At 40.3% G+C, this 26,512-nt stretch overlaps 1 protein-coding gene across 1 annotated transcript in view; it reads left to right on the forward strand.

The window, feature by feature from the left end:
• The window catches only part of VEPH1 (ventricular zone expressed PH domain containing 1), a 266,803-nt gene that overhangs the window by 219,562 nt on the left and 20,729 nt on the right, over window positions 1-26,512 (forward strand). The window contains exon 12 of the mRNA XM_013965131.2: window positions 22,814-22,931. Within this exon, the coding sequence (XP_013820585.2) occupies window positions 22,814-22,931 (118 nt within the window). The remainder of the gene's footprint in view (window positions 1-22,813; window positions 22,932-26,512) is intronic.

Here is a 26,512-nt window from a genome sequence, read left to right on the forward strand (position 1 = left end):
AGAAATGATCTGAAATGTGTACAGAACTTAAGATACACACATCAAAAAAGTACTGGGGAGTAATCTGTAGTAGACTAAATGTCTACAAGTGTGCAAATGAAAGTGTTATATATGTATGCTATTAATATGTATAATAATAATGTATAATATTATATTAAATATTGTATAATATAATATTATATTAAATATGTATAATATAATATTATATATTGTATAATATACATTATTAATGTATAGTATAATATTAATCTGGAATCAAGATTGCTGGGAGAAATATCCATAACCTCAGATAGGCAGATGACACCACCCTTATGGCAGAAAGTGAAGAGGAACTAAAAAGCCTCTTGATGAAAGTAAAAGAGGAGAGTGAAGAAGTTAGCTTAAAGCTCAACATTCAGAAAATGAAGATCATGGCATCTGGTCGCATCACTTCATGGGAAATAGATGGGGAAACAGTGGAAACAGTGTCAGACTTTATTTTGGGGGGGCTCCAAAATCACTGCAGATGGTGACTGCAGCCATGAAATTAAAAGACGCTTACTCCTTGGAAGGAGGGTTATGACCAACCTAGATAGCATATTGAAAAGCAGAGACATTACTTTGGCAACAAAGGTCCATCTAGTCAAGGTTATGGTTTTTCCTGTGGTCATGTATGGATGTGAGAGTGGGACTGTGAAGAAAGCTGAGCACCGAAGAATTGATGCTTTTGAACTGCGGTGTTGGAGAAGACTCTTGAGAGTCCCTTGGACTGCAAAGAGATCCAACCAGTCCATTCTGAAGGAGATCAGCCCTGGGATTTCTTTGGAAAGAATGATGCTAAAGCTGAAACTCCAGTACTTTTGCCACCTCATGGGAAGAGTTGACTCATTGGAAAAGACTCTGATGCTGGGAGGGATTGGGGGCAGGAGGAGAAGGGGACGACCGAGGATGAGATGGCTGGATAGCATCACTGACTCGATGGACATGAGTTTGAGTGAACTCCGGGAGTCGGTGATGGACAGGGAGGCCTGGCATGCTGCGATTCATGGGGTCGCAAAGAGTCGGACGTGACTGAGTGACTGAACTGAACTGAATATGTATAACAGCACAATATAGTATATTTTCTAATGTATAGCTTATATGATTAATATATAATTTACAATGTGTGATATAATAATGTATATGTCTAAAGATGGGACAAAGTAACATATAGACATCCATCTATATGGAAGAATATTAAGAAACCATGAAAAATCATTTTTACAAAAACTTTAAAGACATAAAACAATACTTATGTCGGACACCACATTGCAGGGTATAGAACTGTTTATATGAAGAATATTATTTGGAGATTTGCCCATTAAGACCACCAAAAGAAAACACCAGGCTCCTCTGTCCATGGGATTTTCCAGGCAAAGGTACTGGAATGGGTTGCCATTTCCTTCTCCAAAAGAAAACATACCAAGATGTATTAGAAGTGGTTATCTCTCGTGAATAGGATTAGCTTTCTTCTATATTTTCTCTAAATGTCTATTTCTTTTACCAGCAAGGAAAAAATATTATTACAGAAGTACCCCCTTTTACTTATATTGCTCTAGGTAAGGAAACTTAAATGAGCAGTTTATTTAAGAAATAAAGAAAATTCTATTTCACTAGGCAGGAACCAGCGACGCAGCATCATTATATAGACTGTGTCAAAGGTATGGGTCCTTAACTTTATAAGAAAGGAGGAAACGTTCATTTATGTTTTCAGTAAATAATCAAGAGTGCTTACAATTGCCGCATAGTCTTCTAGGTGCTGAAGAAAGAGCAATGAATTTAAAAATACATAATCAAAGATAAGAAAATTCCATTTTAAGATAACCAACTCTCATTGTAAAATAAAGATTTTAGGAAAAGGGCAGAATTTATTTAAGAAATGAAGAGAATGGCCTCTGTGGAGGAACTAGAGATTCTGCTAATAATTTCATTCCAGGGCACGTTTGCCTGGCTTTTCAGAGGGAGCGTTGCTCTGATTATCAGAGGACAAGACAGTTGACAGAGCTGAGGGGGGGATTGCTGAAGGGCTGGAGTGTGAGCAAGGGGTCACTTTTATTGACACACATGTTCGAGTTCCCAAAGTATGGAGAAATTCCATATGCCATAACAATGAGGTCTCAAAACTATGCCCATTAAGGAAACAAAACCAAAAAAAAAAAAATTTTAATTTACTGCTGAAATAAAATGTGCCCCATGTGGCTAACATTTGGAGATTTGTTTTCAGTCCACCTTGCTACAGACACACTTGGGTTCCCAGGGTGTCAAAGTATAAATAAAACTAAAGCCTCAATTCTGAGTGGCACAAAAAAAGACCTTCTGAAGCTCCCAAAGGCTTAGAGTTAGTGTTTTGAGTTACTGTGTTAATTTATTGCTTGAATAAATAAATACATAAGTAAGTAAATAAGTAAGGAATGGACTTATTAAATATAGACTGTAACTTCAAAATCCTACCAGAAATTCAAGTCTACATGGGTGATATAAGTGATATGTTCTCAAAGGAGAACAGTGTTAACCCAGATGTCTGAGAGAGGTTAGCTGTGTTGAACCTCCCTCTGGGAGCAAGCTAGATAATAATAGGGTAGATGGGAATTAAGTTTGAGATTTCAGAAGTCCAGATGGGGTTGGGACCTCTTAGGCTTTCAGGCTATGAGTTCAGAACCAGAAAAACTTAAGCAGTATCTAAGAAGCAAAGGAGCTTTATTTTGGTGCGGGCCTGGGGCGGGGGGGGGCCTCCAAAATCACTGCAGATCATGATTGCAGCCATGAAATTAAAAGACGCTTACTCCTTGGAAGGAAAGTTATGACCAACCTAGATAGCATATTCAAAAGCAGAGACATTACTTTGCCAACAAAGGTCCATCTAGTCAAGGCTATGGTTTTTCCAGTGGTCATGTATGGATGTGAGAGTTGGACTGTGAAGAAAGCTGAGCGCCAAAGAATTGATGCTTTTGAACTGTGGTATTGGAAAAGACTCTTGAGAGTCCCTTGGACTATAAGGAGATCCAACCAGTCCATTCTAAAGGAGATCAGACCTGGGTATTCATTGGAAGGACTGATGCTGAAGCTGAAACTCCAGTACTTTTGCCACCTCATGGGAAGAGATGACTCATTGGAAAAGACTCTGATACTGGGAGGGATTGGGGGCAGGAGGAGAAGGAGACAACAGAGGATGAGATGGCTGGATGGCATCACCGACTCGATGGACATGAGTTTGAGTGAACTCCGGGAGTTGGTGATGGACAGGGAGGCCTGGCATGCTGCGATTCATGGGGTCGCAAAGAGTCGGACATGACTCAGCGACTGAACTGAAGAAGCAAAGGGGAGGTAAAAAGATATAAAGAAGGTATGAATAGGCATCTATACAAAGAAGCCAGTGCATGGTGAGTCGCTCAGTCTCATCCGACTTTGCAGCCTACGAGGATCCCCTGTCCATGGTATTCTCCAGGCAAGAACACTGGAGTGAGTTGCCATGTCCTCCTCCAGGGGAACTTCCTGACCCAGGTATTGAACCAGTGTCTCCTGCCTTGGCAGGTGAGTTCTTTATCACTGTGCCACCTGGGAAGCCAGAGCAAGTGGTAAATCCAGTGACTATCAAGTAAACTCCATGAGAATGCAAGTCCTGATAGGAAACCGCAGGCCAGGGGATCAGGAAGGCAGATTGAGGGTGGAATGTGGAGGCAGATGCAAAGTTGGGGAGATGGTGGGCTTTAAAACACAAGGTCTGGGCTTTTAAAAGAAAGGGGAAAGTGGTTCCATGTAGGAAATGACATGAGCAGTAACATGGAAGAGACGAAAGATCACAGTCATATCATGGTAAATATGACTCAGGTTCCTCCATTCAGTTAAAAATATTTTTTGCAAATGCCTGTTCTCTGCCAAGCACTGTACAGAGACTGAACCTAAACAACCATGCTCTGCCACATGGAGACAGGCAAAGTACAAGTAAACAAATACACAATTCCACACTGGTAGGTGCTACACAAACATAAATGCCTGAAGGAAGACATGAAGGACAAGGGCATTGGATGGATGATCAGGGAAGTCTTCTCTGAGCTGGTGACTGAGATGTCCTGGTAAAGACAGCCTATTTGCACAAAGACTTTAAGATTAAAAAAAAAACGAAATCACAAACCAACACACACAAAAAAGAGGAAGAATTTTAAAAGAAAGCCAAAACCTTGGTGTATTAGAGCATTCTCCTCCAAGTTTAAATCACATTCCACCAAAAAAATATATTTGAGAGACTTCTCATGGTCCAGTGGTTAAGAATCCACCTTGCAATGCAGCGGATGCAGGTTCAATCCATCCCTGGTCAGGGAACTAAGATTTCACATGCCTCAGAGCGACTAAGCCCACTCACTGCAAACAAGAGAGTCTGTGCGACCACAATGAAAGATCCCACATAACATAATGAAGATCCCATGTGCCACAACTGAGACCCGACACAGCTAAAGAAAGAAAGAAAAAATTTTTTGAGCAAGCACCCTCCATGCTTATTTTTATTTACTTATAAATTACATTCATGTATTCATTGGGCTTCCCAGGTGGCTCAGTGGTAAAGAATTGGCCTGCCAAGGGGAGACAAGTTTCATCCCTGGGTAGGAAAGATCCCCTGGAGAGAAGGAAATGGCAACCCAGTCCTGTATGCTTGCCTAGGAAATCCCATGGACAGAGGAGCCTGGTGGGCTACAGCTCATGGGGTCACAAAAGAGCCAGGCACGACTTAGCAACTAAACAACAACAACAAATTACACTCATTATTTCCATTAGAAAGTATACTCAAAAATAGAAATTGTAAAGGAAGAAATGAAAAAGAAAGTGGAAATTCTGTTTTCTCCCTCCCACATAACAGTGAAAGGTCGTGCACACGTAGGAGTCAATTTTCTCCCATTCCACAGCATTGGAAGAAGTGTAAGGGTCGGGGAAGCCAAGTAAACAAAAAGAGAGTGAAGACTAAGGGGTTGAGAGTTGGTCTAGGGGGCTTTACCACTGGCCTTCTAAGCTATGGCAAGGAGTTTAGATTTTATTGCAGTCTGTGGGAAGTCACCCAAGAACTTTGAGCGGCAGATATTACCCAGATTTTCTTTGAAAGATCACTCAGTACACTGTGTGGAGACTAGATCAGATCAGAAAAGGGCAAAAGTGAAATCATGGTGATCACAAGGGGAACTATTGCTAATCTAAATGAGAGAAAAGGAGTAGTTAAAACTGAGATGATCCTGGGAGGGATAGAAATACATGACACATTTAATATAAATTTTGAAGGTAAATGAGTCAGGTGTAACAGTTGGGGAGACTTTTGAACACTTTACATTTAAAATGCCTGTGAGATGTTCCAGTGGAGTTGTTTAGTGGGCAAATGGGGAAGTGGTTTAGGCCAGAAATAAAAATGAAGGCATCGTTGGCACAGAGATGATGAAAGCCATGGGAAGAGTAAAACCATCTGGGATGGGAACACAGAGAGGGAAAGGATCCCATTCAGGATGAAGTCCAGAGAACAGCCAAGAAATAAAAGAAACACAGAAAACTTAGAGGTCACTGATCTCAAGAGAGAGTCCAAGAAAGAGAGAAAAGGGAATTGGGTGGAGTTTGGCAACCAGATCAAGGAAGGTAAGTACAGATAAGCATCCATCCAAATTGGCAACTTGGAGCAGTTTTAATGGAGTTTTAAGAACAGGGTTCAAACAGGAGTCGGTTGAAAATTGAGAAGTGAAGAATGAGGAAGGAGGCATATTAATAGAACATGTAGGGAGCTGTGTTAAAAGTAAGGTGCTGCATGGGTTGGCGATGGAGGAAGTCTGGAAATGGAATGGAAGATTCGAATGGAAACTCCCAGAGCACACTTGTAAGTTGTTGGGGTGAAGCAACAGAGAGGGTGAGAAAGATGAGTAGGAGAGGGAAAGGAGCTGCACACAGACCCAGGTCCGTTAGTGGATTTGGTGCCAGGATGACGAGTGAGTTCTTTCTTATGGCCTTTCATCTTTTTCAAGGAAATAAGAGGTGAGGCCATCAACTGAGAGTGGAGTTAGGGAAGAAGGAATGGAATGTAGGAGATGTGGGGAAAGAGAAAATCTAAAATGAAATTCTCACAGAAAGGAGCCATGATCTTAACTAGAGAAAAATGGCAGGACTGTCTGGTAACAAAGAAAATCCATTTGGCTTCAGAGATGACAGATTTAAGTTAAAACAGACAGATGACTTCCCCAGCAGTGATCAGCTGTTCAGGGGCTAAATTCATCCACCCTTGGACATTTGTCTTTTGGTTGAGTATTAATGAGATAGTGAAAAGTTTCAAGGTAGGGTGGATCTGTATTTGAAAAGACAGAGGGTAAACATGCAGACCCAAAGAAAAGATTTAAAATACCTAGATGTCCATCAGCAGGTGAATAGATAAGAAAGCTGTGGTACATATACACAATGGAGTATTACTCAGCCATTAAAAAGAATACATTTGAATCAGTTCTAATGAGGTGGATGAAACTGGAGCCGATTATACAGAATGAAGTAAGCCAGAAAGAAAAACACCAATACAGTATACTAACACATATATATGGAATTTAAAAAGATGGTAATGATAATCCTGTATGCGAGACAGCAAAAGAGACACAGATGTATAGAACAGTCTTTTGGACTCTGTGGGAGAGGGAGCGGGTAGGATGATTTGGGAGAATGGCATTGAAACATGTATAATATCATATAAGAAACGAATCGCCAGTCTAGGTTCAATGCAGGATACAGGATGCTTGGGGCTGGTGCACTGGGATGACCCAGAGGGATGGTATGGGGAGGGAGGTGGGAGGGGGTTCAGGATTGCAAACACATGTACACCCGTGGTGGATTCATGTTGATGTATGGCAAAACCAATACAGTATTGTAAAGTAAAATAAAGTAAAAACAAAAAAAAAGCTAAGAGGAAGAGTCTGCACCTAGGAGACTCCATCTGAGAGATAGAAAGATTGTCTTTAGAGCTGAGGAAAAAGCAGTTATTTTCTTCATGCATGCATGCTTGCTAAGTCACTTTAGTTGTGTCTCTTTGTGATTCTTGGACTGCAGCCTGCCAGGCTCCTCTGTCCATGGGATTTTCCATGCAAGAATACTGGAGTGGGTTGCCATACCCTCCTCCAGGGGATCTTTCTGACCCAGGGATCAAACACCTATCTCTTATGTCTTCTGCCTTGTCAGGTGGGTTCTTTACTGCTAGCACCATCTGGGAAGCCCAATGTTCTGTTCTTCCCCTTGGAAACAAGGGCATAAGCTCATCCATGAGCTCCTTGCCAAGATGAAGGCAGGCAAACAGTGGCTGAGAGGCCAGATGAGGCTGATTGTGAGCCTGTCCATGTTTACACCATGCTCTGTGCATAAGACTTATGACACTAGGAAGCATTGGGAGAGTATTAGCTTAAGCATGAGATAAATTTTTATCGCAATTTATCTAGTATCAGTGGACTCACATTCTTCCACTGTAGCCAGGTAATAGTTCATCTGGGATTAACGCAATGAATTATAAGAGGAGAGGCTTGAAGGCAAACAGACTCCTTGAGCACTGACACGTCCTCTGGAACTTTTACAAGCAGGACTTTTATTGATGCCTTAGGACCACTGAGTTTAGAAATCCAGCCAAATTCTATACTTTGCCTCCTTAAGTACTCTCTCTACCTTCATCTGGATTCATTTTTTCCCCTTAACAGCTGCACATTATAACAATCCAGTTGAGCCCCTTATATAAACAATTCCATACATACCAACTCATTATTTTAAGAGACTGTACCATTTTGTAAACACATTAAATCTAAGTGACAGTTCCATTCACTATTTAAAAACTAAGAAATCATTACCCTTACACTTGGCTAATTAATACACACTATCAATATCTCCCTAACCACCATCCACATATACTTTGCTTATGTCGTACATAAGCTTTTCTAAAGGAATTAAAATCAGCATAAATATCTCCTGGGTTTAGTTTGAATCCTGGCTGATCACATGCATTGTGTTTCCTGCATGTTTCACAGGCCAGACTATCCTATAATGAAGCATGTCAACTTTACTACTGTAGTGAGCGTTCCGTCACAGTCAGCCAGATGTTCTGCATCAGTCAAGGAAATTAAAAAAAATAAAAGAAACCTTCAGAAAATAGTTAACGAAATAACTCTATTCCTAGGGGGACAGAGGTATGCAGTCCCTCCAAAGTGTCTGTTCTAATCCAATAGTGGTTTAGGTTCTTTTCTTAAATAATCAGTGCACGAGTATAGTCTTTGCCTTTTCTGCTTGATGCTATCACGGATATTGTGCCTACAGACACTGGGCACTGAGCTAGCAGGAAAAACAGCACCAAGCAAAGTGGAAGCATGGTCATTTGAAGCTCAGGATCTGGGTGTGAATCCTGGCGCCAGCACTTGCCAGTTGTTTTATCAAAGTCCTCTCTGCCTTATCTTCTTTACCTGCAAAGTTCAGGAAACACCAGTACTCAGTTCACTGGGGTTTTGTAAGTTTTGGGAGACATACTACATGTAAAATCCTTGAACAGTGATTGAGACGTAGTGAGAGGTCAATAAACGGAAACTAGTATTATCTTACTGTACTTCCTCTGCAAGACCTCTCTCAGCAAAATGAATAACAAAGCTTTCAACTTTTGAAAATGAGCTTTATTTTCACAAAAGTCAAAAATGTATCCTGGCCTCGGTCTGTTGTAAAAGGAGACTTGTTTTTGTTCAGTCACTAAGTCGTGTCTGATGACACCGTGGACTGCAGCGCGCTAGGCTACCCTGTCTTTCACTATCTCCTGGAGTCAAACTTATGTCCATTGAGTTGGTGATGCCATCCAACCATCTCTTCCTGTATCACCCTCTCCTCCTGCCCTCAGTCTTTCCCAGCTTCAGGGTCTTTTCCAGTGAGTCAGCTGTTTGTATCAGGTGGCCAAAATATTGGAGCTTCAGCTTCAGCATCAGTCCTTCCAATGAATATTCAGGGTTGATTTCCTTTAAGATTGACTGGTTTCATCTCCTTGGAGTCCAAGGGACTTTCAAGAGTCTTCTGCAGCACCACAGTTTGAAAGCATCAATTGTTTGGCACTTAGCCTTTTTTATGGTCCAGCTCTCACATCCATAGATTTGGGGCTTCTCCAGTGGCTCAGTGGTAAAGAATCTGCCTACAGTGCAGGAGTCCCAGGAGACGCAAGCTGGACCAGCTTTCTTTATGGTCTAGCTCTCCTATCTGTACATGACTACTGGAAAAACCATGGCTTTCACTATACACAACTCTGTCAGCAAAGTGATGTCTCTGCTTTATTATATGCTGTCTAGGTTGGTCATAGCTTTTCTTCCAAGGAGCAAGTGTCTTTTAATTTCATGGCTGCAGTCACCATCTGCAGTGATTTTCAGAGCCCAAGAAAATAAAATCTGCCACTTTTCCACTCTTTCTCCATCTATTTGCCATGAAGTGATGGGACTAGATGCCATGATCTTAGTTTTTCAAATGTTAAGTCTTTAGCCAATTTAAAAAGGAGATTACTCAAACGTAATAATAGTTTTCAGGTTAAAAGCTGGGAAATTACTAAAGTAATGAAACTTTTTCTTGTGCGGTTCATGAATACACTCTAAAAACAGTTCCAAAGCATACTTCTGAAAATGTTTAGAGCAGTGGCTGTGTCACTAAGATGTGAGTTGTCATCCAAGTTTGAGATTCATTTCTAGATTAAATTCTGGGACTTTTTAATGTAAAAAAGTCATAGCAATTTAGACACCTTAACACTAGACATATCAAGAAAGAAGAATCAGTGGCTCTCTTGGCTTTTTTGTTTTTTAAGCAAAGCTGCATGTAGATGGGCAAACTTTTAGGTCTAACAACACATTACTCTCTTCTCCTTAGAGATCACAGACTGGAGTAATCTTTGTATTTATGATTTCAGTAAACAAATATTTCCTAGCATCTAATTATTTTCAGTACATCTTTGCATTTTTATACTATTTTCAATATAATTTTGTATTCTTAACGGATACCAGTCTGAGGAGAAGGAGCCTCTTTTTAAAGTCCTCTGCTAAATACAGTCCAGGGTATCATTTGATGCTTCATTCCAGGATCTGGTAAATCCTTGCACGAGGTAAATCCTTGGTAAATACCCCTTATAGCCAACCCAACTGCTCACACTTCACATGAGCCCCTTTCTTTGTGGATTTTCTCCAGAGCTAAACACCCTGATTCCAAGGCTGGTTTCACTAGTTCTCAGACCTCAGTGCAGGGGAACTTGGGAGCTTGCAGGTTCCTGGGGCCTCCACAAGTCTTGCAAGGGGTACTTGCTGGGTACACTTGGGACTTTGCATTTTAGACACATGATCCAGGAGATTCTGAGGCAGGACGCCCCACCGTCTACTCTTACAGCAACACCAGAAAAGAGGCAAAGGCAACCGGAATCCAGCTGACTTGGCTTGAATCACATCTCTACCACCAACATGCTCTGGGAATCTGTGCAAATTGGTTAACCGCCCTAAAATTCACTCACCTCATAGAATTGCTAGGAAGGGAAAATGAGATGATGCGTTTAGTTAGTTAAGCACCCAGCAGAGCGGTGGCACAGAGTAAGTGCTCCATAAATAGCGCCTATGAAACCATAACTTCATTCACTTCCAGACTGTGGTTAAATCACCTGTTTAGTTTTCTCTTGTTTGGATTTGTAACAATTTAGGTATATTTATGGCTCTGCTTTACATTTGTTCCATTTTCACCCCTTTCATAAGAACTGAGTGCTACAGTCTATGTGTGAGCAGGGCTCGGATACCTCATTATAAACCTACGTGTGTGTCTAATTACTCCCTAAATGGGCACACCTCACTGCACCCTTTAATCTCCGCGTCTCATTAGAGTGCTCCATTTGCCACCTTGTTATTTCGCATCCCTTCACCCAGGTCCTCTTTTTTTTTTTCTGTTCCTCCTTTCAGTCCTCACATCTTCTTACACCCATTTCTTTATTCATAGTATTAAATCCCTCCTTTTATGCTTGTCATTATTACCTCCTTTCTGCACAGCTCATTACATCCCTCCATCTGTGAACCTCATTATGCCATTTCATTTTTATCTCATTACTCCCTCATCATGCGCATACTATTAGTTCCTCCATTCATGCATGGCACTGCATTCTCTCTGCTTCCTATCACAACCTACCCTTTCTACCCTCCCCCATTTAAGGCTTCCATTTATAAATCGCATTACATCCCCCCAAATGCCTTCATCTTTACACCCAATCATTTATGCATCTCATTACACCACTGCCCAGGCACACTTCTATGTGCATTTCTATTTGTACATCTCATTATGGCTCCATCAGACACGCACATGTCATTACCTGCCTCCCCTTTCAGATGTTCACATTGCATTGCATCTTTTTATGTCTGCATCTCATTACAGCCTATACTGCTAGGTTTAACAACAAGCTGGCAGAAACAGACAGATAAATATGTTACTTGCTTTTAGAAAATGAAATATGTTTTTCAGGCACCTAACATCAATGTTTCTTTTAAAAGCCATTCATTTCAAAAAGATTTACATATATTTATCTAGCTAAAAGGCAAAAAGCACTGTTTTATATGCATAAAAAGGAGCTTATCTTACTTTGTTCATATCATCATCATTATCACTACTTTATGTTATTTCTCTATAGTTTACAAAGTAGTGGAATTACCCTGAATTGATCTGTGGCAACAGCTCGCTGAAGGAAACAGCTTAAGGATCACAGTCATTGTACAGACGGAGAAGTACATTGAAAGAGCCTAGAAATTAAGATGTTTCCCAAGAATTGCCAGTGAATGACAGTAGTAGGGCTCAAACTCAGGTCTTCTGGCTCCAAAACCTGCATTCTTTATACCATCCCACTGTGCAGAAAAGAACCTTATTTCCAAGTTTCACTTCTGTCATTTAATCCATTCGGTGATTTAGATTTGGTTTGTTTTCTAAAACAAAAGAGTAGAACCTGTTTCAAGCACTTTGCATTTCATGTTTTTGTCTCTGAGTTTGAAGAGCTAGATTAAAAGAAGCTTTCATAAAAAAAAAAAAAAAAAAAGAAGAAGAAGAAGCTTTCATGTGGAGCCCCCCCCAACAAGAATGGATGCAAAAAATCAGGAGAAATAGATGGTCCTTTAACAACCTTCACCACCAAGGCCAGCCTCACACAAGCTAGATGAGGAGATCCCTCTATGAGGAATTTGAGGGATACCAAGGAATCTTCCCCACACATGCAGAACCTTTCTTCCTCACAGATTCTAATCCCTGCTAGTCTCTGATTCAATGAACTGTGTTCTCTGCCTCACTTTTATTTTTTATTAAGTTATGAAATAACTGACATTCAGGGAAGCACAGAAGGATGATATCCATTCCTACCACAAGATAGAAGAGATGTTTACATTTCCTTCCATATTTACTGCAAATGTTTTCCTTTATGAAAAGGAAATACTGCAAATACTCTCCTGAGGTTGGTGTGTAATATTTCCATGGTGCCTCAGACGGTAAAGAATATACCTGCAGTGCAGGAGACCAGGGTTCGATCCATGGCTTAAGAAGATCCTCTGGAGAAGGCAATGGCAATCCACTCTGGTATTCTTGCCTGAAGAATCCCGTGGACAGAGGAGCCTGACGGGCTACAGTCCATAGAGTTGCAAAGAGTTGGACACGACTAAGCGCATTGTTTTTGAATTTTACCATATGCATTTATCTTTTGCAATATGTTATTTATGTCTTGAAAATATATCTGTTCATACATGTAGATCTAGCTCATTCCTTTTAACATCTGTGGAATTTTTCATTGTGTAAAGAGACCAGAGTTTGCTTTATTCCTTTCTCTACTGAGGGATAATTCAACTGGGTAGTTCAACTTACCATGGCTGCCTTGATCTCTACTACTTCACCAGTGCTTAGCACTGTGCTGTATCTATCGAAAGACAAATGGAGACATCTGAAGTTTCCATATCATGGGAAGTAGTGCCTTCTCATTAAGTCCACAATAGAGTCCGTTTTATCTCCTTCGTCACTTCTCCAAGCTGTAAAGTAAAAGTAAAAGTGAAAGTCACTCAATCATGTCTGACTCTTTGCAACCCCATGGACTGTCCATGGAATTCTCCAGGCCAGAATACTGGAATGGGTAGCCTTTCCCTTCTCCAGGGGATCTTCCCAACCCAGGGATCCAACCCAGGTCTCCTGCATTGCAGGCAGATTCTTTACCAGCTGAACCACAAGGGAAGCCCCCAAGTAGTAAACATGTCAACAAAATGATCATTCTTAAAGTAAAACTAGACCCTGGTCAAATGTTGATATGCATTGTTGTTGTTCACTTGCTAAGTTGTGCCCAACTCTTTGAGACTCCATGGGCTTCAGCACACCAGGCTTCCCTGTCCTTTACCATCTCCCAGAGTTTGGTCAGACTCATGTCCACTGAGTCAGTGATGCCATCCAAACACCTCATTCTCTGATATGCATTTAGCCTATTAAAAGAATAGTACCTAGAAAGAGTGATCTGGTCCCCAGAAACTGGAATGCCTCCGATGACAGCGGCATGTAAAAATAGAGAAAAATACAGTGTTTTCTGCAGAAGTGTGGTTGATTGTCCTATGGTTTAAGAAGCAGTGGTTTAAGAAGTTATTGGAGACTGTCGCCAGCCCCTTTTGCAATCAAACCACGATGACTGTGCTCACCACAAGCATGGCCTATTTCATGCATGAGAAAGGGTTGTTGGATGGTAATTCCTTGAAAACTTCAGAGTGTAGAAAGCCCTTCCATTGTGACGTGGAAAGGAATTCTTCATACTGTGCTGGTGGGAATGTAAACTGGACAGCCAACCTGAAGAGCAGTTCATCAGAACCTAGTGAAATTAAACATATGTGTAATGTTAACTTCTTAATGTCTCATGAAAACAAGGTTTGTGGAGCAGACATTATTATTTATAGCAAATAACCTCACGGGTTCGCCTTTGCCTTTACCCTCATGCAACATGATGAAAACCAAAAGTCACCCTACACATAGCAGGGTCTGTATTATAGGTAAAAGGAAAGGAAAATGTTAGTCACTAAGTCATGTCCAACTCTTTGTGACTCCATGAACTGTAGCTCACCGGGCTCCTCTGTCCATGGGATTCTCCAGGCAAGAATACTGCAGTGGGTTGCCATTTCCTTCTCCAGGGGATCTTCCCAAACCAGGGATCAAACTCAGGCCTCCTGCATTGCAGGCAGATTCTTTACTGTCTGAGCCACCAGGGTATTATAGGTAAGGAACTCTGAAAATATGAATCTGGATATTTATATAGGAGAGGAACAGCACCTCCGCTCTTCTGAAAGAAAGAGAGAAAAATCTTTGCTCCTTGGAAAGAATTCTGGATCCTTACTCTTACCTTTTGGGATGCAGATAAGTCATTCCAGTAGAGAGTGAGACTTGTGTCTCCAGCTTGATAAACCGGGAATGTCTCCAAATCCTGGGTCTTATCCCCACCTTGAAATGTGAACATACACATACGTCTGGGAAGATAAGTCTCTCTGGATAGTCTTTCACTTTCTGATTAGTTATGTATTAACTTCTGAAGCTTGTCCTTTTAGCCCAGGTCCTAAGTTTCAGTAAAAATTGTCTCAGAAAGCCCAAGCTGTGCAGAACCATAAAAACGTTTTCTCTGTATTCTTGCATATGCCCTGTAATCCAGAAATTTCACCCCTAAACGATTATCTCATAAAAATTCTTGCTCATGTCCACAAGGAGACAGGTATGATGAGATTATTCATTATTGCATGGTCTGTCTAGGTCCAGAGGTAGAGGCACCCTTGATGCCCCTTCCTAGGAGAATGGTGAGATAAAATGTGGTGGATGGTGAAGATGTACTAGGAAATCACATTGCAGCAGTAGAGGTGACAAGCTAAATACACATAGAAACCATGTCAAGATCTTGAGGGAAGTAAGTGAAAAACAGAATGTAGTCTACAGCATAATGTGTTTGTGAAAATGTCAAATACCTTAAACATTGCCACCTATTTTTCAGGAATACATATCTATTCAAAAACATATATCAAACTCCCAAGAGTGAGAACTTATATAAAGTGGAGGAGGGAGTAGCAGTCTAAGAATGAGAGAGTATCAGGGATAAAGGAGGAAATTTTTTTTTTAATGTATTTGTTTATTTCATTGCACTGGGTCTTAGCTGCAGCATGTGGAATCTAGTTTCCTGACCAGGGATCGAACTCAGGTCCCTTGCCTTGGAAACACAGTCTTAGCCACTGGACCACCAAGGAAGTCCTTGAAGGAGGAAAGTTAAGACAAGAGAAGGACCGCATGCCCCAACAAAATAACACACAGAGCTGAGGAGTATGGTTATCTCACTAATGGATTCCAAATGAGGAAAAAGGAAGCCTGCCCAATGAGTTTTTCCACATCAGCACCGTCTGTGGTCTGGTACCACATAGTAATACATAATAGTCCTAGATGCTCAGTACGTAGTCGTTAAATACAGGTAGCAACCATTGATTAGGAAAAAAGAATAAATAACTGTAATTCTTTGCTTTCCAATATGAAAGGAGATTCTGTGGGAAGGGGGGCTGTCATTGATAATAGTTCTAGTGATTATGTTTGCTCTGACATTCTAGATATGCCAGCGTTTCCTTGACACTTGAACAGTCGTAGTCTTGCCCTTGCTTTCACTCTGGTAACAGATACTTTGCTTTTAATGGACTAAAGTTTAAAAGAAATTGGATCCTTAAATAAATTAAATATGGGTTTATCAAACATTTATGAAGCCTCTTCACCCAGTTTGCCACCTTTATTTTGACTCAATCCATATGCTTATATTTAGACTTCCCTGGTGTCTCAGACTGTAAAGCATCTCTATACAATGCGGGAGACCTGGGTTCAATCCCTGGGTCGGGAAGATCCACTGGAGAAGGAAATGGCAATCCACTCCAGTACTATTGCCTGGAAAATCCCATGGATATTGCCTGGAAATGTCCTGGAAATGTCCCATGAACATTGCCTGGAAATGGAAAATCCCATTGTCCATTCCATGGACATTGCCTGGAAAATCCCATGGAAAAGTAAATATGCTTATATTTACTTTTCCATAAAACTTTACTTTATTTAAACTCTTGTCATGTTTACTGCCACCTTTTTGTAGTTTAAAAAAAATCACTTTTTTACAGTTGTTAAATGAGTGTGAAAATTTGACTTTTTGAATCAAAACAAATATCCTATCATATTTATTGGTTCTTGAATGAAAGAATTCTTTAAAAAAAAAAAAAAACTCTCTTAAATAAATCAAACATGAATGCTTTCTTCCACCCACTTTAAGCCAGAATCATAGAACTGTCACTACTTGCTAGGAAACAGTTCAGTTCTTCCCAACACTCTGGGATTCAAAAAATAAGAAGAAAGTCAAGTCTGTTTCATGATCTATAGTAATAGTAAAAAGCTTGCCACTTTGACCTCAAATACTCATGGGTACTTAGAGTTCTTTTCCTAATCGGGGATGGAAAAAGGAGAGACGATGGGACATAGCACATATGGGACATCCGTGTTGAATACTGGAACACACTATGGCTCTTCAAGGTCAGCACCCTTGCTGCCTCTGCTCAGTCTGTCTTCCAGATGTTGCACACCTCCCTCCCCACACATCTCAACCTCCTGCCGAGTCTCAAATGAGTCCCAACAAGTTCAGCATTCATGCCTCAGCTCTTCCTTCCATATTGCAAAATTTGGAATAAAAAAGTCTCGGATGATCAGGAATGAAATTTTTACTCTTGCAACCAGATTATGTATTTTGTCTTATGAAACCAAAGTATTGTGGGAAAGTATAAACATATGCACATGAGGATTGACAAATTCCTCGAATACCAATTAATTGAGATGAATCAGGCATCCTTACATCTATTCCCAGGGGTGTAGGATTAATTTCCCAGTCAGTGCATGTCAGAAGAACTTGGGGAGCTTGTTTAGAAATGCACGTTACCAGGCCCAAACTCAGACTTATAAGGTTAGGTTTCAGAGGCAGACCTGTATCTGATGTTTGTAACAGTTTTCCTAGGGATTCCTGGTGCCAATACCTCCTGAGAACTGGAGATCCTAAAAAGCTGAAGATCTTGAAAACAAGCGGTCAACATGCTATATTGATGGATTCAGGCATTCTCCTTCAGTTACTACATTTTATTCTAAAAGGTTGTTTTATAATATTAGATAAAATGAATTCCTATAATATGCATAGTTATTGTTCAGTCACTCAGTCATGTCCCATTCTTTGCGACCCATTGTACTATAGCATGCCAGGCTTCCTTTTCCTTCACTATCTCCCAGAGTTTGCTCAAACTCCTGTCCATTGAGTTGGTGATGCCATCCAACCATCTCCTCCTGTCACTCCCTTCTCCTCCTGTTCTCAATCTTCCCCAGCATCAGAGTATTCCAATGAGTTGGCTCTTTGCATCGGCTGGCCAAAATATTGGAGCTTCAGCTTCAGCATCAGTCCTTCCAATCAATACTCAGGGTTGATTTCATTTAGGATTGACTGGTTTGATCTCCTTGCAGTCCAGGTGATTATCAAGAGTCTTCTCCAACACCTCAGTTTGAAAGCATCTGTTTTTCCACACTCAGCCTTCTTTATGGTCCAACTCTCATCCATACATGACTGGAAAAACAACATTTTTGACTAGACGGACCTTTGTTGGCAAATTGATGTCTCTTTTTTAAAATACATTGTCTGGGTTTGTCATAGCTTTTCTTCCAAGGAGCAAGTGTCTTTTAATATGCATAGAGATAATAAAAATAATACTAATTTTTTAAATAAGTATTTCTAAAAGGGCTTGATGGTCATACTGAATAGACATGAAAATTGAAAATATAAATGCTACTGTTGATATGTGTCTTAATTGACAAAAATTTAGAAAAATTCATTGAATAGCTCCTATAGGCAAAGTGCTCTACTAATTAATTTCAGAAACTACAAAACAATGTAGAAGTCAGTCTTCTTGTTAAGATGCTTTAATCCAGTTGAGAGCCAAAAAGTCACATCAGAAGATTAATAATAACCTCATCCAAACACAAATAAAGGTGTGTTCCAGTTTCCCTCTGTGAGAAATGCTGTGTACCTTATGTCCTTGGCATACAGGGCTGTGTCTCTTACATCTATATATCTTTGGTTCCTGACAACAGGTCCTCTTAATACTAAGGGATTTGACTTGAATTCAACAGAGATGTTTCTCAGAAATTGAAATAAAATTTTTAAATTAGAGCATAAATACTCTTTAGTGTCTCTTTTGCTAGTTTGTTCATTCAACATACAGTCTCTTACAAGACAGTTTGCCTACAGAATGTAGGACAACATAAGTAATAAAAAGATAAACAATATAGAGGTGAATCATTAATTTTCTTCCCTCAATAAGTTTGTTTCACACCCCAAACTCCATATAGTTAGAACATGTACAATAGAAATAACCATAAAGACAAAAAGCATTACTATTATGTGAAAATATTGAAGATTGTTTTAAAAATAACTCTTTACATTTCTTAAAACATGCTTAAAATATGTGCCAAGAGTTGATCCTATTAACCATAAGCACACAGAGCACATGAGGCAATCCTATGTTTCGTATCTGTGCAAAAATACTGTTAGAACAGAATTTAAATGTGCCAGAACCCAAAGTTCTTCCAGATGTACGCTTTCACTGATTTCTGGAAAATTGTTTCCCAATACCCTCTCACAGTACATAGACCACATTATAAGATGGAGAGGCCACTTTGCACTTTTACAGAATCCGTGGCATTAACTCATGCTGTCACTGTCATCAAAACAATGTTGTAAATATCCACTCATCTTTTCAAACTGGCTGGTGTAGTTTTCCTCTAGGGAGCTTCACAAAAGACTTATTACATTGTTTTCCAAATTCCTACTCCCATTAAGGTTTTTTTTTTTTTTTCCCTAAACCTGCAGAAATATTTGCTTAATCAGCTATTTGGAAACATCATTTTTCCCTCCATAGGCTTTTATCCCCCTCGAATTACACAATGATTATCAAGAAAATCCTTCTTAGTACATGTTTACTATGATTATGTTTCTTTTTATTTAAGTCAACAGAAATAATACAGACTTCAATATTCTTTGAGTTTTATTGAGGCCTGATCTGGGGTGTACTTGAAAGAATGTGACCCCTCTAAGTAGAAGCACCATTTTCATTGAATATTGGCCAAGAGTGTCACCTTCTCCTCTTCTTCACAATGTAGTCTGTGTTGATGCCTAAAACTGCATAACAAATTACCACAAACCTGCCAGCTTAAAACAACATCAGGAGTTTGCTTGTGGCGTCGCTGGGTCCTCCACTCACAGTCTCACAAGGCTGCAATCAAGGTATTGGCCGGGCTGTGTTCTCATCTGGGGAGCTGTGTCTCTCATCGAATGGAAAGGGTCAGCTTTCAGGCTTGCTCAGGGTGCTGGGAGAAATTTGGTGGAGGGTCATAGGACTAAAGGACTGGCTCTGTTGCTGGCTGTTGTCTGAAGGCTGCCACTAGGTCCTAGCATCCACCCACAGTTCCCAGCCACATGGCCCTCTCCATAGGCAGTTCACAACATGATAGCTTTCTTCTTCAAGGCCAGCAGGGGAATTTCTCTATGCATTTGCTGGCAAGGTTGGTTTTTTGTGTGTGTATGTGTGTTGGGGGAGAGGGCAAGCAGGGATACATAATAATATAATCACGAGATTAATATCCTATCACTGTTGCCATATTCTTGGTTAAAAACAAGTTACAGGTCTTTTCCACACTTAAGAGAAAGGGGTTATACAAAGAGATGAACACCAGAAGATGGGAATTATTAAAAGGTCACCCTAGGGTGTGTCCAATGCCATTGAATGGAAATATTCAAGGAGTGACCCTATCTTGATATAAAATTACTCTCCTAGAGGCTAGTTGCTTAAATGAAGGTTGCAATTCTTTAAACAAATCAATTTTGGTTCTCTTGTCTTTAAAAAAAAAAAAAAAGAAGAAGAAGCCATATAGCAAATCCTGGGCTTCCCAGGTAGCGCTGGCGGTAAAGAACTCACCTACCAGTGCAGGAGATATAAGAGATGCAGGTTCAATCCCTGGGTTGGGAAGATCCCCTGGAGAAGGAAATGGCAACCCACTCCTGTATTGCCTGGAGAATCCCATGGACAGAGCAGCTTGGCAGGCTATAGTCCACAGGATCTCAAAGAGTTGGTCAGACACAACTGAAGCACCTTGCTGTGCTGTGCTTAGCCACTCAGTTGTGTCCAGTTCTTTGCGTCCCCGTGGACTGTAGCCCACCAGGCTCCTCTGTCCATGAGATTCTACCGGCAAAAGTAGTACGGGAATGGGTTGCCATGCCCTCCTCCAGGGGAATCTTCCAAACGCAGGGATTGAACCTAGGTCTTCCACATTGCAGGTGGATTCTTTAGGGTCTTAACTACCAGAGAAGCCCATTTAGCACATCACAAATCCTAGGCAAGGCCTGCGGAAGCTATAGGACACAGGAGGGTAAAGAAAATAAGTAGGAGAGAGAAATAATGACCTCGAGCACACTTAAGAAATCAAAATTCCAAAAATCTAGGTATCTCTAGTTGAATGGCTTGTGTTTGCCTGTTTTGTGATTTATTTTGCTTTGGTTTCCCACCAGTATTTGGAATTACCTGTGTTTCGTTTGTCTGTCTATTCAAAGTTGACTGTTACTACCCACTTCAGCAGTTCATAGAACTGCCATCTACCTTCCTCACTCAGTCTCCTTTGCACAACACTTAAATCTTCTGAAGAAAGTTTGCTTTTGACTTGAGAACTTGAACACTGGGATGTTACTTGCCATCTGTCTTAAACTTTGAAAGTAACTTTTTGCCGAGACAAATGTGAATTATGAGCAACAACCTGGGATAGTTCTGGTCTCACAACAGGACAAATAAAGGAACCCTGAAGTATTATTTTAAGTACTTTGTTTGCTAGCAGTGCTTGTGGTGAATGAAAAATTGATCCTTAATTGGGAAAGAGAGAAACGATATGCATACCAATGGCCAAGTATAGACTTCAGAGACTTAGCAGTTTTGAAACTGATATTTATGAACATCTGCTTTTTCCCCATAAATTTTAATATGGATTTCATCCTTTGAAACCTGGAAGACTCCCAGGTGCTTCTTCAGTCTTTATCTTGGAAATATACTTTTTAAGGAAACCTCCTTTTTTTCTATTGAGCACATTCAAAATCATTCTTTCAAAACATTTCTTTATAAACAGTGCCCATTGGAATACCTAAAATATGATATTAAAGGTTAACAACTCAAAAAGCTGTATTCAGCATTGTGAGCCGCCAACATGTCCAATCCCAGAGCACAAACCATAGCAGTCTTAATAAAGGGTGCTGAGAGGTACTCATTTCTCGTCCCAGTTTATGCTTTTCATTAGCCCACAAATGTTTATTTAATGCTTGCCTGTCTTTAGTGCTAACATTATAGCAGCCAATAAAACAAAGTCCCTGCCTTCATTGGGTTTTTGTCCCAGTGAATGGAAATGTTCTACAGAACGAATCCCCTTTAAATTTTCATAATACTGTTCATATAGCTCATTGAGAAACTTTGCACAGGGCCTGAAAACCAATGATGTTCATCCATTCTTGATGTTGGACTAGATGCTGGGGATACAACTTGTGAACACAGCAGACGTGTTTCTGCTCTCAAGGAGCTGAGTTCAGCATACCTCTCTCCTGTGTCAAGAAAAGCAGACCCGAGAGCTTCAGGGTCTTCCCTTCCACCATAAGCAATGCTAACAGTGCCTCCAACCCCTAGCTCTTGGGCATGCTGAGAGCTGTTATTATGGGTACAAGAGGAGAATGTGGACCAGAGAAAAGGAAATAAAATCACCCCTCAATAGAAGACAAACAGATAAGTCAACTGGTCATCTGTGAGGGCAGCAAAGACAATAAATCCCTCTTAGGAAAGCAACTTTGTAAGAGTGCAGTTCTGGCCACTCTATAGCAGAGGCTACAAGTCATTTACATAATAGGAGAGCCTCGGGAGGACAGTAGAGCTATTTAATTTGGTTAGGCTAATAGTTTTCCATCCATTTACGGTGTAATGGAACCTCTCTCGTGTGCCTCTTAAATAGGAACACTTTGGCAGGGTGCCACAGGGCACATAAAACAGGGTGGTCTTCTCAGTGTGTCAGTTCTACTCAACCATTTAGAGGGGAAAAGTTAATTAATTTACAGATTAGGGCATTATTTTCCATTAAAACCAATGCAGCCATATTATAGACTAGAAAATGCAAAGTTTACATCCAATTTTAAGATAAAGTATGAAATTAAAACAGGACTGGAGCCAAGGGCTAAGGGATTAAATACCCCCCTACACATTTCCATCAGCCCCCTGTGAAGCCAACCTAATAAAAGTAATTTTTTTGATATGGATAATTGATTCTCAGTTCCATGTAAAGTGTAAATAAAAGACAAATCCCCAGAAGCATTCGTTTTGACAGCATTGCCACTCGAATATCCCAGCTTTTTAGAAATTCTTGAGCTGTGGTTAGATGCATGAAAATTCTGGGCCACTTGGCACTCCCTCATAGAGCAGCCCTGGGGCCCATGCTGGCCACCCTCTGTGTTTAAGAGTAAGAACTCTCTTGGAATACTTTGAACTGGCTGCTCTTTTCTAAGATGCGAGGTTTTCTCTATGCTCCCTTCTTGTCATAGGCACTGCATCTGAGCCCTGGCTGTCCTGTGTCCACATCCCATTCGCCCAGTCTCAGAGTGCTGCGTGGCGGGCAGACACACTCATGTTCTTTGTGCTTTGTGTTCCTGAAACAGGATCTGGACCAGGTTCAGCTGCATCTGGAAGAGGTGAGGTTCTTCGACGTGTTTGGCTTCAGTGAAGCAGCAGGAGCGTGGCAGTGCTTCATGTGCAACCACCCTGAGAGAGCAACCGGTGAGAGACCCCTCCCTCCCCCGGCTGCTAAGAACCACGCGTGCCCCTGGGGTTGCCAGGGTTGCAGGAACCCCACCCTGGTTGGCTTTCTTCTTGCATAAACATCCTAAGTTGGAATAATGCATAGAGGTGGGCCTGACTGCCTCTGCTTCGTGCTGACAAAGGTATCTCACCCAAGTGGGAGTGAGGAAAAGAGAAGATGTTGGAACAGAGAGAAACATAAACCAGAAATTAACAAGAAAACAATGCCCACATCTATATGGCTATCAAGAAAGTGATACTGGCCATCTTACCCCAATAACATTCTTCATTTCAACCCCAGTGACCCTGAGGGTTAGAGAAAAACAAACATCCTGTCAAGAACCCCAAAGAAATGAGACCACACTTAATTGAGTGAGTGGTTTCACAGACCTCCTCATCTGCCTTAACATTTTTGCTTGATGATTGAGCTGGGTGAAAAATGAGACACTTAAATAGCAAGGAATTATTTGAGAAATAATTTCATATCTGGTTATTTACCCTTCACCTTCCTTTATGCTGCACAAGGAACTTGGTCTGCTGACTTGCCTAAAAATAATCATTGTTAGTCAATATGTGCCAAGCCCTATGCTGAACGTATCAAGTATCTCATTTAACCTTCACAATAGTCTCATAAGGCTAGTACTAATATTATCTCCATTTTACTGATGGGGCAACTGAGGCACAGAGGGATTTGGGAACTGCCTGAGGTCACCCAGGTAATAAGTTAACAGTGGCTGGATTGAACCCAGTCTGACCCCAGAGCCCATGCACTTAACCATTTCTCCATGCTGTCTCCTGGTTACACTTGCCCCAATTTAACCAGTGGGCATAGGTTGATAAAAAGTCTAATCTTCACAGAGTTACGCTGCCCTTGGGAATGGAATATTTTACCTTCAATGTGATAGAGTTCTCAGCATTGACACGGCTCAGGAACTGAAGTGTAGACCAAGAGAATGGTGTTGAAACACTGCTGGACACAAACCACTTTGTTGATGAGCCATCTTCTAGAGAGCTGTTGGTCATACCATCTGTACCCATTCCTTGAACTGGGATTTTTGTGCATCTTAAAGATCATCCGTTGTGGCAAGTCTGTCCTCTTTTCTCAGCCAAGAAGTTGAGACGGAATTGAAAAAGAAGTGTTTATTTTGGCCAGATGGAAATTTGAGGGGCTCACACAGAGGCACCGAATAGAATGTATTAGCCCACAGAGACAGTATGGGTGGAAGGAACTGGCAGTTAAGACAGCAGCCTTCATGAGGCACAGATTGTTGGCTGATTACAGACTGAGATTGAGTTGATGCCAGAGTGAACACACTAATCTTTAAAAAGTTAAGTTGAGCAAAGAAAGAATTGATGAATTGAATGTCCCCATTATGAAACTTTCTAATTAGACCTTATTTCACCTGTGAAAAAGAGAGCATAAAAGAAACCTTATTTGAGATCACGGTGAAGTAAGGGACTTATCTGAGGTGGTTCTGAGGGGCCCTTAAGAATTTCATTCCAAGTAAGCTGAGTCCTTAGTTCAATAAACATTAAATCATATCTGACCAAGGAAGGCTCAGGAAAGGGGCTGCAAGTTAAAACCACAAAGTGTTCCTTTTATATATGTTTTCTCAAATTCACTGCCATGACTTAAAAAGAACATTTTTCACGTTCACTCATTCTTATTTGTGTTTCTCACAGTTAAATATAGACTGAGAACATATACCAATAAAAATTCAAACAAGGCCAAATATTTTACAGCAGAACATATTGAATCAAAATGTTTGGCACCTAAAACTTTTAGATTTCTTTGCTTATCTCCTTTTGCTTTATGAAAGGAAATTTGGGTCTGAGAGAAATCCTATTTTAAATTACTATTTTCACCAAAAACTCCCTGAAAGTTTTTATAGGTTAATCTAGTTTTCTTATTTTTATATAGCATATAAATTATGCATTTAATCCAAGTAAAAGGCCTGACATAATACTGCTGACATATATTGATCATAGGAATGATATTTGCATTTGTATTCTGCTTCAATTTAAGTTTAAAGGTGATCAAGACATAAGAATAAATATTTTGTTATTTGTTTATGCACAGGCAACATAGAACTTGCATCCCATTTTTCGTTTATGAAGTGCGTGTTTGCTGTGTTGCTTGAATGTCTTCAACAGGCTAAACCTTGAGATAAAACATGAAAAATGTATAAATATCTCTGCTCTAAAAGGGTTCATAATCCAGTTAGGGCAAGACACATATAGAAAAATCTAGCATACTTCCTTGTTTTTAGCATACAATAAATACCTGTTGGTTGAGTCAATGAATGAATAATATTTAGAAATAAAAAAGTCAAATACAACTTGAATATTAACATGTTCCAGGTCTATTGTGTTAATAATATCAAATGTATCACTATATCATACCCAGTGCATTTTGAGTCTGGTAAATGGAGATTGGCGCTTTTATGCTCATTGAGAGAAGTCGTGTGTTCATCAGAGTCTACTTCCCTGATTGTCTGAGCTCCCAGGGTACCGTGCCTAAGTCCTGTTCTGTTCTGGTTTGGTTAGCACTCCTGCAGGGCCCAGATGCCCTGTCAGCCTCAAGGAGGAGGGGATCTAAAGAAAGAGAATCGGAGTCTAAGACAAAAGGCTGAAGAAGTTGCATTTGTTTTTTTCTTTTTAAAGTCTTGGCAAAAGGTACCTTGTCCTCAAATATTCATTGTTCCCATATTTTTTTAATGTGCCTCCACAAATGGGGAACAAAACGAGACAACTAGAAAATTTCAGTTAGACTTCTAAGAAGGACATCCTGAAATATAAATCCTTCTTAATAATGTATAGACTAAACTATGGGACTTCAGAAATTTACAACAGATCAACTGGCTTCCATGGTCACTTTAAGGACATTCCCTTCCTTGAGTAGAGGTCACATCACCCCATCAACTCCCAGTCATCTTCCCTTCAGCTCCACCATCAGCACACAGAAATTCACACAAGTTTACTGTTTTGGTATTCAACAAAATAAATATTTTATCCAGTTGGATGTGAAGTCAGAGGAAACTAAATGCTAGAATAGTGTAAAGGTCCTAAAATTATAATTGCTAGCATTTATCATGCTAACTATGTGCTTTGTCTTACATCCATTTTTCTCACCATTACTGAGTCCATTTTTCAGATTAAGACACTGAAACAGACGGAGGTCAAGTACTTTTTCTAAGGTCACACAGCTACTAAGTAGTACAACTAGCATTTTAATCCAGGTCAATTCTTGAGCCTGAAATTTGAATCTCTAGGGCAAATCCAAGTTAAAGGCATGGAATATTGAAAATTTCAAGAACAATTATTTCATAATATTGTAATATAATGGAAAGATCAAGGAGTGAGCCACCTCTCTGATGACGTAATCCTCTCAAACACAAGCAGGGGTTTTGTTATGGGAATGTGCAGGACTCATGTCCTGATTACACATAGGACATGGGTACATAGAAGCTATTTCCAATTCCTCCAATTGCTGATTCAGTTTCTGATCATCATTTTATAAAAGCACAGAGTAGAAGGTTAGAAAGTTCCTGAAATAACTC

Source organism: Capra hircus, chromosome 1 (genome assembly GCF_001704415.2).
Source record: "Capra hircus breed San Clemente chromosome 1, ASM170441v1, whole genome shotgun sequence".
Taxonomy (NCBI): Eukaryota; Metazoa; Chordata; class Mammalia; order Artiodactyla; family Bovidae; genus Capra; species Capra hircus.